This window comes from Chiloscyllium plagiosum, chromosome 3 (genome assembly GCF_004010195.1).
Source record: "Chiloscyllium plagiosum isolate BGI_BamShark_2017 chromosome 3, ASM401019v2, whole genome shotgun sequence".
Lineage (NCBI taxonomy): Eukaryota > Metazoa > Chordata > Chondrichthyes > Orectolobiformes > Hemiscylliidae > Chiloscyllium > Chiloscyllium plagiosum.
Window position 1 is genome coordinate 111591952 of NC_057712.1, and position 19668 is coordinate 111611619.

General features: G+C 42.9%; 1 protein-coding gene across 1 annotated transcript in view; it reads left to right on the forward strand.

Annotated features, from left to right (window-relative positions):
- The first annotated feature begins 1608 nt into the window (after positions 1-1608).
- foxo3b (forkhead box O3b) overlaps positions 1609-19668 on the forward strand; it is a 58833-nt gene continuing 40773 nt past the window's right edge. Inside the window, exon 1 of the mRNA XM_043687089.1 lies at positions 1609-3468. Within this exon, the coding sequence (XP_043543024.1) occupies positions 2899-3468 (570 nt within the window). The 5' untranslated portion in view covers positions 1609-2898. The remainder of the gene's footprint in view (positions 3469-19668) is intronic.

A 19668-nucleotide genomic window follows, 5' to 3' on the forward strand; every position in this document is an offset into this window, starting at 1 on the left:
AACAAATTAAATAGAAAAACATAAAATGGAATATATGACGTTATTACAGAAGAGTTTGCATGTTGACACCCCTATAACTGTTTGTTGAGCATTTGCGAATACAAGGTCGTGGCGAGGGGGGAGGTGGAGTGTGGTGAGAGGAATCCATCGCAAATGTTATTAGAAAATGTAGCGGGTACCAAAGTGGGTGGAAACCTGGGTAAAATAAACGTAACTAATTTATTGCTGGTGCACACCCAATAAGTGCCACATTATTGAAGCCGAAGATATGGCAAAGTCCTTGATAGCGTGACCTTGATTGGAAACGAACATTTGAAGTGTAAGCTCGTTATTGCATATTTGAACTCAAAACCTACTGCAATACCACAAGCAACTTTGTATTCTAGGCACCAGTTTAAAAAATATTTTTTGGTATATTGGACATTTATTAACGAGTTACTGCAAGCTCATCCACAGTGTAAAATTCAGACTATTTGTAAACCAAACGTTGCTGAGAAAGGCAAACTTTAGGATATGCATTTTATTTCTGTGCTAAATAGAATGTGCGACGACTCATTTGAAAGTACGGAGCCATTTTATCCATTTACTTCCAGGTATGATGTATCAGATTATCCTGTCTGCGTTTTATCTATTCTGGTTGTTATTATGTAAAGAACTAAGCTTTGAATTTTTTGTATATCTATTGCCGTTCGACATTAAAATCTCCTTGATTCGAATTAACTTTGTTCCTCCTTTGTTTGCATAGTCAGGCTTCTCGAGAGACATCGCAATGTAGGTCAAATTACATAGCAACGCATGTGCAGTGCACAATCCATTCAAATGTTATCATGCGTTTTACAGTCACCCTAATGGATCATAATAGATTGCAGATTTAACTGCAAACAGTCCCACACAGTGGCTCAGTTTAGATTAAACTCCTCCCCTTTAAAGTTAAGATAATTTGTTGATTAAAATGTTGAAGCGAAATACAAACGAACACATGATGTACACAATGTTCTTTGTGAAGATTAAAACAGATGGTCAGGTACGTGGGTTGTTGTACTCATTAGGGGAAATGCAGCTATGGTATTATCGTGGCGAGGGGCGGATCAGTTCTCCCCCACCCCCACATAAATCCATCAAAACACCGCCGTAAGAACGTTTAGATTAATATTGCCCTTCCTTCATATCTCCAACTCTCTCCTTCAGGTCTATTAAATGCGCTGCAAAAACAAATTCCAATCTTGCACTTTTATTGACCTCAAACTACGTTGGTTTTAAATTTCTAGAGAAGGAAAGCAAAGCTGGATTTTATGCAGGACACAACGCGGATCTTTGTTTGAGAGAGAGAGAGAGAGAAAGCTGGGTTGACAACACTGCACACGTGCTGCGATGACACGCTGAAAATAATGCAGCATGGCTGCAGCACGCCTCGAACTGACAACATTGAGGGCAGCAAGTCACCAGAAACGACAGCTCACAGCCCTGCTGCTTTCCAGATGGACGTCACCACACACATACACATGTTAACAAAAAACAGACAGAAAAGCCACAAGTAAATGAAGTAAACCGCAACCCCCCCCTCCCCCGCGCTCCCCCGCGCTCCCCACACCGTTCCTATCCACGTGCATCGAAGATGGGATTTAATTATTAAATTCTCTAGCCACAGTTGTTGTTTTTATACCTCCCCTCCCCCAAAACACACATACAAAGCTCAGCATGGGCGAGAGTCTCAACCAATTGATATGACTATTCGGCTTGAGTGGCATCCACTTCGGACCAATGGAGAGCTGGCTGGGGAAGGTCCCGTTCCCTCAATCGCAGAGATGACGCAACGTATTTCACCTCGTCAACCGAACCTGGCCGGTGGGCGGGGTCTCCGTGAAGAGGATGATGGACAGTTCCCCCATTCGACCAATCGAGCGCGCGGACCCTCCTCTCTCCCTGCCTCCACAATGCTGGCTGGGTGGGAGAATACGGCGACGTAAGCATGGGTCGATCCAATGAGCAGGCGGGAGGGGAGGAATTGGGCTGGGCGAAGACGATAGTAAAGCTGGGTTACGCTCTCCTGGCGTCGCTTAACTTTTGTTTCGCTTGGCCCACCCTCTCGCCCGTTCACGGAGGGTGAAAAAAAAAGAGCGAAGGAATATGAGCGAGTGGATGTGTGAGCGCCTCTCTCCTGTCAAAAAGTGGTCGGCGAAGCAAAGCCAGGAGTGGACGTCGCCAACATCGAACGTGCACCGAGTGGGAATCCTGTTGTCGGCTGCCGATTAACCGCCGGCCGTTCTAGAGCGTCCGTTTCCCGGAGTGACGGCGCGAGGCCAACTGCTGGTGCGCGAGAGCGTGGAGGGGGAGGGAGGAGTGTGGGAGATACGAGGGAACACTTACCCTGCTCTGATTTCCCCCTCCCCCTTTCATTTGATTCCCTCCCTTCCACAACTTCATTCCCCTGCAGTAATCCTGGTTTGGGAGCGGAGAAATCTTCTGAAAGGCACTGGACAGCGTTGGGGGTGTGGGGCGGAGTGGGGTTTATTTTAAGGAAAAAAAGAGGGGGGGGGGGGGTTGACAACGGCACCTCCTTTCTCTTCACTTCCCCCCAAGCAAATGGGTTCGAGAGGGTGAGAAGATGGCAGCGACGGACCTGTGAGAGTGCAGAGTGAAGCGGCGCACATCTCCCTTCTCAGGACCCCCTTTCAACAGCATCGACCCCGCCGTAGTCCGAGTTTGTGAAACCCCTATTTCCACATTCACCCCGCCATGGCTCCGAGTCACGGGGTACGGCTTTAATACTTTTTTTTTGTGATTACGATCCTGCAGTGAAGCGAAGCCGGGCGTCCCGGCGCCGATAGCCTCCTCCTACCCAAGCCTCCTTTCCCCCTATCTCTCCGTCCACTCGGGCAGCGTCTGAGTCTCCCCATCATGAGCGAAGGGACCGCTTCCGCCACGGCCGGCTCCCCGCTGGACATCGACATCGACCCGGACTTCGAGCCGCAGAGCCGGCCCCGCTCCTGCACCTGGCCCCTGCCCCGTCCAGACCTGCCCGCCTCCTCTTCCCCGGGCAAGAGCGAGCCCACCGACGCTGCCCAGATGATCCCCGAGGAGGAAGAAGAGGATGAAGAAGATTTGCTCGGCTCCGCTGCCGCGGGAGAGCCGGAGCCGGAGTCCGAGCCGCCTGGAGGAGACGCTTTGAAGAAGAAGCAGCAGCAACCGGCGGGGCTGAGCGGCCCCCGAGGTTCTCGCTCTCCATCCTCGGCCCATTCCCCCGGAGGCGGCGGCCTCAGTGCAGGAGGAGGCGCGGGGCCCCAACAGCGGAAAGCCTCGTCCCGCAGGAACGCCTGGGGCAACATGTCGTACGCAGATCTGATCACGAAAGCTATTGAGAGCTCCCCAGACAAGAGACTAACCCTGTCCCAGATCTACGACTGGATGGTCCGCTCCGTGCCCTACTTCAAGGATAAAGGAGACAGCAACAGTTCGGCCGGCTGGAAGGTACAGTCTTCCGTAATTACAACCCTACACTCACCCATTTGTGTTCACAGTTCAGCAATGTTCGAGCTGCATTCTTGTGTATTTCGCAACATGGTCGCTTTAGTGATTAAAAAATAACTCAAGACGGATCCAGTGTGTAAACTGTAGTCAGCGATTATTTAAGACCGGTTCTTCTTGAAATGGCTGTAAATGGGGTTTCAATCGGAGATAACTTGTTGCCACCGCACCCGCTATTTGGACGGAAGCTTTAACCAGGAGTTGAGGTGGTGTCTGTACTCCTTTAGTACATACTTGGGATTATTTTACTTTTTAAGCCAATGTGCTTAGTATTTGTATTTAGCTGGTTTGTATTGGCTGGTATGAGTACTGAGCGAAGTAGCGTGCATGTATTTACAATATGTTGCTTCAACGGCGTCAGGGCGTCTCAGTACTTGACAGTCAGCGAAGGATTTTTTGTAGCGCGTTATCAATTGTGGGGGTATATCCCACAGACTTTTGGTAATCGGGTGTTTGTACCAAATAACACTCCTGTTTTGGAAACAATGCTACGGGTTACAATATTGTCTTTGGTGAGGTTTGTCTTTTTTTTAAATAAAATTTTTCATCCAAAAGGTAGCACCTGATTTTGCTGCTCCTTGGATGCTGCCTGAACTGCTGTGCTCTTCCAGCACCACGAATCCAGAATCTGGTTTCCAGCATCTGCAGTCATTGTTTTTACCCCTTTTTAATGAAGTATCAATCCCTTAGCATTTGGGCTTTTGTGATGTGCTAGTATCCCTGTCTTTGAACTCAGAGGCCTGAGGTTCCGGGGGTGTGTAATATAACCTCTGAACAGCTTGAGTAGAAAATAGACGCACACATATACTAAGTGCAAAAAGACTTAAGACTTGGAGATGAAAGTTATATCACTGGATTGTCTAAGGACTGCAGTGTTGTAAGCATTTATTTGTCCATAGGATGTGGGTATTACTGGCAAAGGCAGCATTAGTTGTTAATCTCTAATTGTCTTTGGTGGTAGTGCGCCTCTATCTTGAATAAGCTGAGAGGTTTACTCATTTGGGTTGTGGTAATGTATGTACCTCTGACTCAGGAGGTCCAGGTTCAAGTTCTTCCTGCTTGAGATGCCTATCATAATGTGAACAGGTTGATTTAAAAAAAAATGGCTACTCACTTAGATTTTTCAGAGGGCAGTTAAGAGTGAACAATGTTACTATAAATTTGAAGTCAAATATAAAGATCAGCTGAAATCAGATCTCCTTCCCTAAAAAGCACATCTTTAGTAAGCAGTGTATGGAAATTTGTTACATTTTTGTTTAAGAAAAAGTTTACAATAAATTCCACATTTTGAGGTTTGAATTTGTGGTCAGTGGATCACTTTGTTCTGACCTCTGAATTACTAGTCCAGTAACATACTGAGCTATCCATTTGTTGGTTGAGACAGAGGTCTTGAAGAACCTAGCAGGATCGTTGGCTATTCTAGCATTCTGCTAACTGACTGTAACTTGCACATCACATTGGTTGGAGGTGGATAGATAGGCTGCCTTGAAAATATATACCCAGAGCTTCCTTCATATGCAACAGTAAGCAAGTTTCAATGTGTTTTACTTTCTTGTGAACTTTGTTTTACTGTGGAAACTGAGTATTTAGATTGAAGTGCTGAAGCAAACCCTGTTTAACTATGGTTTCTTGTTGATCTGATATCTGTACCTCTACGTTTGCTAACATATAACTAACCTATAATATACTACATTCACTGATGAAGTTGCAAAAAGAAACATGCTTTACAGCTGTTTTTAATGTATGAGTCCTAGGATTATATTAACAATCGATCATAGTTTGAGTCTTGTATTAATGTATGGACCAGAGAGCACCAGAGGAAATGTTAGTGGCAAGATAGGGAAAAAAAGTTGAGAAACGTTCTCCACTTAAATAACTTGAGATTGTGATGGCCAAATGTTGCTGAGTTAGCCTTATGAGAATTTCAGGACTGGGGAGGAAACAAATATTAAAAGTCAGGTAGTGGTTACATTTTATAATTTTTAAATGCAGCCATCTGCATTTGGAGCATATGCTGTTCCATGTTTCAAAGAAGATAGTAAATTTTTCCCTCAGACAATTGGGTGCAAAGGTCACATTGTATCTGTCTGGTGCAAGTACCATTCGAGTACAGCAGTTTTTAAAATACATTCTGACATTTGAATGAAACACGATTAGAATGTGATGAAGGGCTTTTGCCTGAAACGTCTTATTTATTTGTTTGTTTGTTTGTTTTTTTTCCCTGCTCCTTGGATGTTGCCTGACCTGCTGTGCTTTTCCAGCATCACTCTAATCTAGCCCATGATTAGAATGTAGTTCTGTTTAGAGGCTAGGTAGTAGGAAGTACTGCACAGTTATTTTATATTGATATCTGATGTGTGGATATGTTAACTGTTTTTTTAAATGTTTCAAGCATACATGTAGATAAGGTATCAATATTTGTTCTACTTTTGCTAGACTCATGAATTTGCTTGCTGAACTGGCACTAATTTTAATTAAGGAAAATGTAGTGACTGTTATAAATTTTACCATGTAAAATGGACAGTTTGTAATGGGACTACTTTTGATTCATTCATGATGTAGGTGTCGATGGCTAGGCCAGCATTTGTTGTCTACTCCTAGTTGTTCATGAAGGAGGTGGTGAACTCTCTCTTTGAACTGGTGCAGTTCATTTGGTGAAGGTAGACCCAAATTTTGTTGGGGAATGATTTCCATGATTTTGACCCAGTGTCACTGAAGGAATAATGATTATATTTCCAAGTCTGGATGGTGAGTGACTTGCTGCATGTTGTTCCTGTCTGCCTGTTTCCCTTTTTATTCTTCTCAATAGTTGTCCTGAATTTGGAAGGTGCTGTCACAGGTGTCTTGTTGAATTTCTGTAGTGCATCTTTGATTATACATTTGCTACAGTGGTAGAGGAAATAAAAGTTTAATGTGGCACCAGTCAAGTCTTGGTGTTGGGCTTCTTGACTTGCTGAAATTTGTACTTGTCTAAGCAAATGGCAGTATTCCATCACATTTCTGACTTGTGCTTTGGAGAGTAAGAAGGTGAATTGCATGTTGAATGATTGCTCACCTCAAGCCTGCTTTAGTAGCCACAATATTTATATTGCTGATCCAGTTCAGTTTTTATCAATAGTGACTCCAGCAGAAACAGTCCGAGCCTGGTTGTTCGAGAACTCACTGGTAATGCTATTGAATGCTTAGGAATGCTAATACTAATGTTGGAGATGGTCATTGTCTGGCATTTGTGTGCGCATGTTACTTGCCACTTGTGAGCCGAAAACTGAATATTGTCCCCCTCTTGCTGCATACAGATATACTGTTTCAAGACTTGAGGCATTGTGAATTACATTGAATGTTGTGCAATCATCAGCAAAATCCTCATTTATGATCTGATGAATGAAAAGTCAGTCAGTCATTGAAGATAGATAGTTAGGCCTAGGACACTACTTTGAGGATCCCCTATGGAGATGTCCGGAGTGGAGATGATTTGACATCTGACAACAACTACCATCTTCCTTTTTGAGTCTGATATGATTCTGGATGATCAGAGCTTCTATGATCCCTGTTGAATTTTGCTAGAGATTCTTGATTCCACGTTGTTAAATGCAGTCTTGTCTTGTTTTCAAAGGTAATCACTCTTGCCTCCCCTCTAGATTTCAGCTCCTTTTGTCAAATTTGAACCAAACTGTCATGATGTCAGTGTAAGCCCCCTGTGCATATGTAATCTATGTGCTTTTTCTCTAAATTAGCTGCTTTGGGATCTGCAGGACTTGAACATTTCTGTAGGATTCTGTAGTTAAGTATTGTAGATAACCCTGGCATCGAAGCCATTCTTTTCAAATTAAAACAAAATGAATATGATTGCCTGTCAAGATTCCTTGACCCTTGGCCGTTTTGGCACAATTGTTCTTTCAATGTCCTGATGTATGAGGAGAGTCCGGCCCGACCGACCGACCAGGCTCGGACTGTTTCTGCTGGAGTTCAGACTGAGAAGGGAATCTCAGACACTTATTAAATTCTGACAAGACCAGATGGGAACATCCTTCCTGAATGTACCTTATTGGTGGGCGTGTCCACAATCAGGATCACAGTCTGAGGATTCTGGGTAGACCATTTAGGACAGATGAGACATTTCTTCACCCAGAGTGCTGAGCCTGTGTAATTCATTATCACAGGAAGTAGTTAATACCAAAACATTGAACGTATTCAAGAGATGGTTAGATATAGCAGGGTGAATGGGATCAAAGGTTATGCAGAGAAAGCAAGATTAGGATATTGAGTTGGATATTCAGCCACAATAATGATGAATGGTGGAGCAGGCTCAAAGGAGTGGGGCGACCATTCGGCCCTATCCGCTATGTTTCTATGTCCTTTCCGTCTGTCTTCCAGCTAGGTGGAATTATTCTTGTGTGGTTCCATCCTTTATCACACTAATACCAGGGAGTAATTTACTGTGTGTTCTCTACCTGGTTTCATTGCCATTATCTTTGGTATAGCCAAGAATTAAATATTGGTCCACACCTAATTTTCATCAATGTGCATTTTGGTTACATCAGCCAAAGGCATAGCATTAATATTCACTTGTGTGCTGACAACGCCCCCTTTACCTCAGCAACATCTCTTTTAATTCCTAATGGCAAGTTAATGCACTGCTTAGCTGACCTCTAATATTGACAAGCAGAAACCTTCTTTGATAGAATACTGGGAAGACTGAAGCCATTGAATGCCGCTTATAATTTTCCAGGTGAAAATGAGGACTGCAGATTAGAGTGTAGTGCTGGAAAAGCACAGCAGGTCAGGCAGCATCCGAGGAGCAGGAGAATAAACGTTTTGGGCAAAAGCCATTCCTCAGGAATGAGGCTGTGAGCTGAGGGGGTGGTGAGATAAATGGGAAAGGGGTGGGGGAAGGTAGCTGAGTGCAATATGGAAGTGGGGTTAATGCTGATAGGGTGGAGTGAATAGATGGGAAGGAAGGTGGGCAGGTCATGAGGGCAGTGCCGAGTTTGGAGAGTTGGAACTGGAATAAGGTTGGGGGGGGGGGCGGAATTGAGGAAGCCGTTGAAATCCATATTGCATTCTGGCTGGAGTGTCCCGAGGGGGAAGGTGTGGGGGTCTTCTCCAGGCGTCGGGTGATTAAGGAGTGGCGATAGAGGAAGTCCAGGACCTGCATGTCCTCGGCGGAGTTCGAGGGGGAGTTGAAGTGTTCGACCACTGGGTGGTGGGGTTAGTTGTTGCGGAGATAATGTTTGAAGCGCTCTGCAAGTAGGAATCCTGTCTCCCCAATGTAGAGAAGTGGGCGGCACAGCGGTTCAGTGGTTAACACTGTTGCCTCACAACATCAGGGTCCCAGGTTCAATTCTAGCCTCGGGCAACTATCTGTCTGTGTGGAGTTTGCACATTATCCCCGTGTCTGCGTGGGTTTCCTCTGGGTGCTCCGGTTTCCTCCCACAGTCCAAAGATGTGCATGTCAGGTGAATTGGCCATGCTAAATTGCCCATAGTGATAGGTGCATTAGTCACGGGGAAATGGGTCTGGGTGGGTTACTCTTCAGAGGGTCAGTGTGGACTGGTTGGGTCGAAGGGCCAGTTTCCACACTGTAGGGAGTCTAATCTAAGACTGCATCGGGAGCAACGGATAGAGAAAATGATGTGTGTAAGTGCAGGTAAAACTCTGATGTGGAAGGCTAAAGGGGAGGTGTGGGCACAGGTTTTGCAATTCCTGCGATGGCATGGGAAAGTGCTGGGAGAGGAGGATGGGTTGGTTGCGGGGGAGGGGATCTGATAAGGGAGTTGCAGAGGGAATGGTCTTTATGGAAAGCAGATAGGGGTGGGGATGGAAATATGTCTCTAGGGTCTGTTTTGTACGTGATAGCAATGGCATCCTCTGCCATTTCTGCCACCTACAAACGGACCTTTGCAGAATACTTCAGAGAACGTTTCTAGGACACCCGCACCAACCAACCTCATAGCCTCGTGACCGGACACTTCAACTCCCCCTCCCACTCCACCAAGGACATGCGGGTCCTGGGCCGCCTCCTTTGCCATGCCCTGAACACCAGATGCCTGGAGGAAGAGCGCCTCATCTTCCACCTTTGGGGCCCTGGAACCACCCAGCATCAATGTGGATTTCACCGGTTTCCTCTTTTTTTCCTACCCCGACCTTATCCCAGTTCCAGCCTTCCAACGTGGGACTGCCCTCGTGACCTGTCCTAACTGTCCATCTTCCTTCCCACCTATCCACTCCATCCTCCTCTCTGACCTATCACCATTACCCCCACCTGCTCTACCTATCGCACTCTCAGCTACCTCCCATTTATCTCACCATCCCCTTGACGCTCAGCCTCATTCCTGATGAAGGGCTTTTGCCTGAAATGTCCATCCTCCTGCTCTTTGGATGCTGCTTGATCTGCTGTACTTTTCCAGCACCTCCCTCTCACTCTAATTTTCCTATTGACTGCATTCGTCTTCCTGCCAACACCGATTAAATCAGCCTATTTGGAACCTGCTGTAACACACAACACTAAGCTTGTGACTTGTTTTGCATGATCACCTTTTTTACAGTGCCTAATTCCACATCTAACATTTCCTGACTGCATCTCTGCTTCTTTGAGGACCCTATGTCTTGACTGTGTTCCAATACACTGCTGTCTAGTCTATACCCTCTAAATTTGAAGTAATCTAAAATTCTGCCCACATCTTAACACACTCCTGTAACTTCATATGTTTACTGACAGATGGTGCCTCTTAAGCAGAATAGTTGCTTGGAAGTTCCCTCCATGCCAATTGGCATGTCAACGCATTTGACCTCTAATGTAGTTGTGACCTACTTTGCCTTCCAATCATGAAAATGTCATCTTTAAAATACTCATTCTTGTTTGCCAAATACTTCATGACTGTGCCAATACCAGCCTCCATATTATCCTCCATCTCCAAAATTCTGAAGGCTATTGAGATCAGTTTGCTGGTTGTATCTTCTGTTCCTCACTCTACCCCGCCACACCATTACTTCACTTCTTTTTGACCATGGATTAGTCAGCTCACCTCCTGTCTCATGACACTTGATTTTACAGCTATTGCTTTGTGATTTTTTTTTTGTAGTACTCCTGTAGGCGAGTTCAACATTTTAGTGTTCATTCCAAGCATTTTGTCAACTGCCTTAATATATAGATTGCATAATAGGCTTGCTGCTTTGAGAGTCTGATGTTGAGGATGGTTTAGATTTTTTTTCAACTGAGTAAGCAGACTAAATTTTGTTTTAGTAACAAGCAGAGATTTTACTAAATGCCTAGGAAGATTGTATGTAAAATTTTAACCACTTGTATGGCAATAGAAAAAATATCAGAACACATTTCAGAAACAAGGAATTTAATATCATGACCAGTTAGTTATAATTGGGAAGGGTAATTTTAAAAGCTTAGTCAGAAGTAATTTCTGAAGAGGACATGGAAAGAAAATGGTTTCGTTTGGCCTTTTTTCTATTTTAAATTTCACTAGAGATTGTGGAAGTAGGCGAATCAATTGATACTGCAGAGTGTTAAGGCTTTTGAGATGAACTCCTTTTAAAATGCTTGTGTGAATTGAAATTAGTCTGGGTTTGTAAGGACAGTAATGGTTAAAAGCAAGTCTTGATGCTTATCAGATCTAAACAAAAAATATGCGCAAAATCTCTAAGCGGTCTCAAGTCTGATCATAGATGAAGTGACCTGTGGGATCAGATAGGGTGAGGAAAAATTTGGGAGCTTGAGAAGACAATGGTAGAGATGCACTAGAATATGAAATTTGTGCAAAGTATGGGAAGTGGCAGTGGTTTTGAAGGGTAAGAGGGGCTGTGTGAAAGCGATTTGAGTAAAGTGGATAGTAGATGAGCTACTGTATATTGAAAATAGGATTAAATGAGCAGTGATAATCCACTTGAGAGGAAAGAAAGCAAGATGAGGATTAGTTGAGCTGGGGCTAGGATGTGAATGGCCTTCAATTTAGTTTAGTGATTGGGTGCAGAAAGAACTGTCATGAATAAATACATGCAATGGTCAAACCCTTCCTCTCTCTCAATAGAGGGATGGGCAATAAATGCTGGCCAGCAAGTGACACCCATTTTCCACAAATTAACGTTTTAAAAAAAAAATGGACAAGGTATTCGGCTAATCCTTATCTTTTGTTCTTGAGAATAATATTAAAACAGTGGGCTGCTATAATAAGAAGGCAGCTGAGTCTAAAATAGTTGTTGAAAAATGTTTTGAGTTTATATCCATTGGACTTTGGAGATCAAAGATGGAAACTGTACCTGAAGTACTACTGAGATGGGCATAGATTTACTTGAGAACAAGGATCTTACAGGCAGTTATGGGAGTGTTTGAATAAATTATTGGTGTGGAAGGGGAACATTTGAGTACTGAAAAACACTCCAATTTAGTTGAGACCTGTTAAATCTCTTTCACATCCTGCAAATAAACTCTATGTCCCCCTCAAATTATTTAACTAGTGTGGTGAGGAAGGCAGCCAGAGAATTTGTCTTACTCATGTTCAAGTCCCAGTAAATTATAAAGTTGAGGGAATAGCAGTGAATATGGGGAATAGAGGTCCAGTCAGTTCATGAAGCAAGTTATGAATTTGAGAGGAGTTATAAAACCAAAAGTCAACAAAAAAGCAATTAAGAATATGTGAGTAAACATTTGAGGGTAAATATGCAAGTAATATTAATGGATAACAAGAGTTTAAAGAAAGAGAGATGCCAAAGTGAACATGGACGTCTCTTAAGAATAACATTGGGGAAATAAGGGAAACCAGGAAATGACAGAAGTAAGTTGAATAAACAGTTTGCATCACAGTCGATGATACATGTAGGGTTTGAAAAATGCTAAATAATCAAAAGGAACAGGAGAGGAAATAACTGTTGTGAGAGGAAAATGTGTTGGGGAGCTGAAGGGCTAAAGACCGATAAGCACTCTGGATCTGATGGGATGCATCCTAGGATATTAAAAGACGTAGCTACAGAGGTAATCAACATACTGATAGTAATCTTGCAAGATTACTTGGATTCTGGACCTGGCCTAGATATTTGGAAAATTGCCAATGCAGCACCTTTTTTATTTAGAAAGGGAAGAGACAGAAACAGCTAACCTGTGGGGCAGTTAGCTTAACATCTGTAAATGGGAAAATACTGTTAATATATCCTAAAGGATGTAATAGAGTAATTAGAAATTCAAAGTTTGAGAAGATTTGTAGCTCGGGTGCTCGTTGTTGTGGTCCTGTTCGCCGAGCTAGGAATTTGTGTTGCAGACGTTTCGTCCCCTGTCTAGGTGACATCCTCATTGCTTGGGAGCCTCCTGTGAAGCGCTTCTGTGATGTTTCCTCCGGCATTTATAGTGGTTTGAATCTGCTGCTTCTGGTTCAGTTCCAGCTGTCCGTTGCAGTGGTTGGTATATTGGGTCTAGGTCGATGTGCGTATTGATTTGAATCTGTGGATGAATGCCATGCATCTAGGCATTCCCTGGCTGTTTGCTGTTTTCTGTTTGGCTTGTCCTATAATAGTAGTGTTGTCCCAGTTGAATTCATGTTGCTTGTCATCTGCATGTGTGGCTACTAAGGATAGCTGGTTGTGTCATTTCGTGGCTAGTTGGTGTTCATAGCTGGGGATCATTAGCTGTCTTCCTGTTTGTCCTATGTAGTGTTTTGTGCAGTCCTTGCATGGGATTTTGTACACTACATTGGTTTTGCTCATGCTGGGTAATGTAGTGTACAAATTTCCATGCAAGGACTGCACAAAACACTACATAGGATAAACAGGAAGACAGCTAACGATCGGCATCCATGAACACCAACTAGCCACGAAACGACACAACCAGCTATCCTTAGTAGCCACACATGCAGATGACAAGCAACACGAATTCGACTGGGACAACACTACTATTATAGGACAAGCCTAACAGAACAGCCAGGGAATTCCTAGAGGCATGGCACTCATCCACAGATTCAATCAAGAAGCACATCGACCTGGACCCAATATACTGACCACCAGAAGCGGCAGAATCAAACCACTACAAATGCCGGAGGAAAATCACAGAAGCGCTTCACAGGAGGCTCCCGAGCACTGAGGATGTCACCTAGAAAGGGGACGAAACGTCTGCAACACAAATTCCTAGCTCGGCGAACAGCACCACAACAGTAATTAGAAATGTATAAAGTGAAGAAGCAGAGTTAGCATGGCATCATGAAGGGGGAATAATGCATAACCAATTTATTAGAAATCCTTGATAACAAATAGGTTAGCTAAAGTGGAAGCAGTGGATGTGAATTTTCAGAAGGTGCTTGATAAGGTGCTGTGCATTAGGCTCCTGAAGATAAGAGCCCATGGTGTTGGAGGTAGTATATTAGTGTGCCCAGGCAATTGGCTGATAAGGAGGGGCATTTTCAGGATAGCAATGTCAAAGTTGTGTATTACTGCAGGGATCGGTGCTGAGGCCACAATTATGTCTAATAAATTTAGAGCAAAATAAGGGAAAGTGAATGTATTATAGCCAAATTTTGTGGATGACACCAAAATAGGTGGAAAGCAAGGGTCGAAGATGAAAAAGCCTGCAGGGGAATGTAAACGGGTAAAGTAAGTGGGCAATAATGTGGCAGGTGCAATGTAATGTGGGAAAATGAGGTTGTGCGCTTTACAAGAAGAATAGAGGAGACTGCAGAAAGCTACAGAACAAGAGGGTTTAGGAGTCTCCATCCATGATTCACCAAAAAGGTTTGGCTGGTAAGTGGAATGTTACATCAAATGTTGACCTATATACTCTAGATGATTGGAGTATAAAACTATGGAGGCTTGGGGTCCTCCTGCATAAATCACAAAAAACTAGCCTCCAGTTCAGAAAGTAATAGGTAAGGCCAGTGGAATGTTGGATATTATTTTGGGGGAAATGGATTTTGAAAATAGGGAGGTCTTGCTAAAATTGGGCGCTGTCTAGAGACGGTTCACTAAGTTAAATGCCAGATATGGAGGGGCTATCTTAAGAGGAGTGCTTTAGGTTCGTACCCACTCGCGTATACAAGGATGAGAGGTGACCATATTGAAATGTACAAGATTCTTTGTGGACTTAAGGGAAAGCACCTGCATCTATCTTTTATGGGAGAGTCAAGAACCAGGGGTCATGATTTCAGAATAAGGTGTCATTCCTTTAAGGCAGATGAGGTGGAATATTGATGGAAGTGAATTTCTGGAATTCTTTACCACAGGTTTTGAGTCTGCGTTAAGTATATTCAAGGCTTAGTTAGACTGATTTAGAATCAGTAAGGGAACCAAGTGTTATGAGGAAAAGGCAGAAAAGTGTCATTTAGGATTATTAGATGAACCATGAATGGATTGAAGGGGAGCAGACTTGATGGGCCGAATTAAAATTTTGCATTTTAATTGAGTTTAATTTTGTCTGACCTTTAAAAGGAGATAACTTTGTTCAAAATGTTATCATATATTGCCCTCAACTATCTAGATTGTGTTGTGGACTTCTCTCCATCGTGTTATGAGAGTGCAATCAATCTGGCACAATATTTGCAGAAGAACAGAGAGGATCTCTTGCCCTGGCAACCCAATCATTAATCTGTGGCCGATTTAATGAATCGCACTGAAAATATAATTGGATAATCTCTCACTTCATGGCCTCTGCCTTGTGCTAACTGGTTTGCTGTATTTCCTTCTATTGTAACAGTGGATTATACTTGCGGGTGAAAGCAGGTTATATTTACAGGATGTCTTAAAACATTTTTTACAGCCAGAGGTTATGAAAACAATTGTAAAAATGCAAGCTTTTTCTTTTAGATTCTCTATCTTCCCCTGTATCATGTGGGGCTCTCCTTTTCAAACTTTTATTCACCCCTCCCTAAAGATATAATTGGATAATCAATATGCATTCCCAAGAGTGATGTATGCATTTGCATAAATTATTTGAAATAGTACACTGCTTTGGGTTAATTCTTTCTTTTTCGACATCATTCTTGATGTGGCAGAACTGTACATGCTTAATGAAACGGCATTTCAACATGTGGTATACTTGCAATGTAAAGTTTGATTGTGGGTCACAACTGTGTAGTTGTGGCCTACCCCAGGGCTTATGAGCATTGTTAACTTCAGTGTTGGTTAGATAAGGGATTGTGATAAATCTAATATTTTACACACATAATTGTGTGTTCAGTTAGAGTAGGTTATGTAATCTATGTTTTTATAACGTTGAGTATTTGAAATGCACTTGGCAAACTGCGTGTAATTGGAATTTTGCAAACTTTTGGATATGTTGGTCTTGGTTGATGCAATGAACTACTGGGTGATTCAACTTGGAAATATCACCTGTTGAAATCCCAGCTCAACCTTTTAAACATGTGCTGTGAACTTTGTTTTAATAGAGGAAACATTTTATTACAGTATTAAAAACTGAAATAACAGTGCCATGGAAAAGTTTGATGTTTCGTCAGCAGGTTTTATTCACCCAAATAAAATATGGAATGTTGGAAGTACTATATATGTGTGGAGACGTTTTCTATTGTCAAACAACAATTAGAATTTTAGAAGCGCTTCACAACCAGTTATAATACAGCTTCATGCTTTTGGCTCAGCCTGCTGACTTATTGGTCGAGTAAAGCTGAAGGACCACAGAATGTTGTATTTCAAAGTTTAACCATTTTGGGGAAATGAAGTACACTCTCCCCAGGCTAGTGCATCAATAATGAAGATAAACCGTATATCCAGAGAACCAAGTCTGAGTCTGGAGGGCAGCAGCAAGACTTTGTCCCACCCACCCATCACTCTACTGTACTTGTCCACCATTTGTGATGCAAATCAGCAATGTGATGGAATATTTCTTGCTCAGAATGCAGCTTCAACAACGCTCAGGAAGCTCAATACTATCCAGAACAAGAGAGTCTGCTTGATTGGCATTCCATCAATTGGCTTTAATAGTCATAGTCTCCACATAGTGATGGCATTGTGTTACACTGACCAGATATCCTGCAAAAACTCACCAAATTACCTTTTGATAGTGACCTCCAACACCTAGAAGGACAAGGACACATTGGAACATCACAAATGTTACAAGTTCCATTAAGCTCAAAACCAGCCTGACTGTAAACTAATTGTTTGTTTTCTGGTACTTTGGGTCATTATTCTGGAACTCCATCCCTAAATTCTGTTGAGGAGGATCTGCACCACATAAACATGCAGCAGTTCAAGATGCTCACCAGCACTTTCTGGATGGTTGTTTAAAAATGGACAATAAGCGCATGCCTTGATAGTGAACGTCATATCTGATGAACAAATTTTAATAGAAAATTCTAAGTTTTTAATCTTGTTTTTGGTTAGTGGTATGACATTCATAATCCTCCAGTCTTCAGATGTTACTCGCATGTTTGAGGGGCTTTGGAAGATTGTTACCAGTATCTCTCCACCTTCACCCTTTTTAACAGCAACCTAGGATGTATCCCATCTGGCAGGGAGATTTCCTGTAGCCACTCGGGATTTAAACTGGGGTGGTTTGTATGACATCCAGAATATAGATGGTATAGGAAGGATCAAAAGGGGGCAAGAGAATAGGGGGAATGGCATTTTTTTGATTAGGGACAACAGTATCTTCCTCGGGTACAGCCATAATCTGGGGATTGCGTCCAGTGAAATTATTTGGGTCAAAATGAGAAAAAGCAAAGGGATGATCACCTTTATTGAGACTGTAATCTAGACACCCCTCCTGCAGTCAGCAGGAAATTGAGAAGCAAATTTTGTAAGTACTGTTATCTGTAAGAATAATATGGTGATAATGGTAGGGGATTACCTGCAAATATTGGTCCCCAATCAACTTTTGACAGTTCTCACCTAATAATAGTGTCAGAATTAGCCTTCCTCCAAAATTAGAACTTCAATTTTTATATCCAGTATATCCTTTCCCATCACTACTTTGAAACTAATAGAATTATGATCATTGGCTTCAAAGTGCACCCCCACTGACACCTCAGTCACCTACCCTGTCTTATTTCCCAAGAGTTGGTCAAGTTTTGCTCCTTCTCTAGTAGGTACATCCACATGCAGAAGAAAGTTTTCTTGCACACACTCAAATTCCTCTCCATCCAAGCCCTTAACATTATGGCAGTCATATTCCATGTTTGAGAGGGAAATCAGGAGGGTGAAAAGGGGGCATGCAATAGCTTTGGGAAATAGGGTAAGGAAAATCCAACGGGATCTAACATAGATTTAAAGGATAAAAGAGTAACTAGGGATAGAAAAGGACCACTTATGTTGGAACTGCAGGAGATGGGTGTGATACCAAATGAGTATTTTTGCATCCATGTTTCTGTGGAGAAGGAAATGGAAGCTAGAGAATTTGGGGAAATAAATAGCAATATCCTAAAGTGTCCATATTCCAGAGGAGGTGGGTGCTGGATGTCTTAAAACACAAAGGTGATTAAATCCGCAGGACCAGTTCGGGTGTACCCTTGAACTTTGTAGGAAATGAAGGAAGTGATTGCTGGGCTGATTGCTGAGATATTTGTATTGTTGCTAGCCACCGCTGAGGTGCCGGAAGACTGGAGGTCAACTGACGTGGTGCCATTGTTTAAGAAAGGTGGTAAGGAAAAGCCAGGGAGCTATACACTGGTGAGTCTGACTTCCAGTGGTGGCCAAGTTGTTAGAGGGACAGGATTTACATGTAGTTGGAAAGACCAGGATTAATTAAGGATAGTTGACATGGCTCTGTGCACGGAAAATGATGTCTCACAAACTTGATTGAGTTTTCTTTTGAGGATGAAGAGGATTTATGAAGGCAGAGTGGTGGGAGAAAATCATTACTACTTCCTGCTTAAATCTCTCAAAATAAATAAATCAAAAGATTTTTGAGGAAGTGACAGAGAATTGATAAAGGCAGGGTGATGGACATTCCTTACATGGAACTCAGGTGTTTGACACTGTTCTGCACAGAAGACTGGTTAATAAAGTTGATCACGTGGAATGAAGGGAGAACCAGCCACTTGGATGTATAACTGGCTGAAAGGAGACAGGGAGGTGGTGGTGGAGGGTATTGTTTTTCAGACCGGAGGCCTGTGACCAGCAGTGTGTGGCATGGATCAATACTGGGTTCACTGCTTTTTGTCATTACAGAAATTATTTGTATGTAAATATAGGAGGCATGCGTAGTAAGTTTGCAGATGACAACCAACTGGTGATGTAGTGGACAGTCAAGAAGGTAATCTCGGAACAAGGGGACCTTGATCAGTTGGCCAATGGTCCAAGGAGTGGCAGATGGAGTTTAATCTAGGTAAGTGTGAAGTGCTATGTTTTGGTAGGGTAAATCAGGGTAGAACTTATACACTCAAAGACAGGGTCCTGGGGAGTGCTGCCGAACAAAGAGACCTTTGGAGTGCAAGTCCATCGTTGCTTTAAAGTGGAATTGCAAGTAGATAAGATGTGAAGGGGTTTGGTATGCTTTCCTTTATTGGTGAGTGCATTGAGTTTAGGAGTTGGAGGTTACGTTGCAGCTTTACAGTACGTTGGTTAGGCCACTTTTGGAATGCTGCATTCAATTCTGGTTTCTCTACTACATTAAATATGTTGTTAAACTTGAAAATCTTCAGAAAAGACTGATAAGGGTGTTGCAAGGGTTTGACTTGCAGGAAGAGGCTGAATAGGCTGGGGCTGTGTTCCCTGCAGTGTTGAAGATTGAGAGGTGGCCTTAAAAGGTTTATAAAATCATATGGGGCATGATAGGGTGAATAACCAAGGTCTTTTCCCTCTGGTAGGGGAGTTCAAAATTAGAGGGCATAGGTTTAAGGTGAGAGGGGAAAGATATTAAAAAGGAGCTAAGGGACAACTTTATCGCACCAAGGGTGATGTGTATATGGAATAAGCTGCCAGAGGAAGTGGTGGACACTGATACATCTACAGCATTTAAAAGGCATCTGGATGGGTATATGAATAGAAAGGGTTTAGAATAATATGGGCCAAATGCTGGCAAAGAAGACTAGATTAATTTGGGATACCTGGTCAGCATGGATGAGTTGGACCGAAGTTGTTTCCAGGAGGAATCAAAGTGTGCTGCTAGAAAAGCACAGCTGGTCAGGCAGCATCTGAGGAACAGGTGAGTTGACTTTTTGGGCATAAGCCCTTCATCAGGAATGAAGCTTGTTGGCTAAGGGG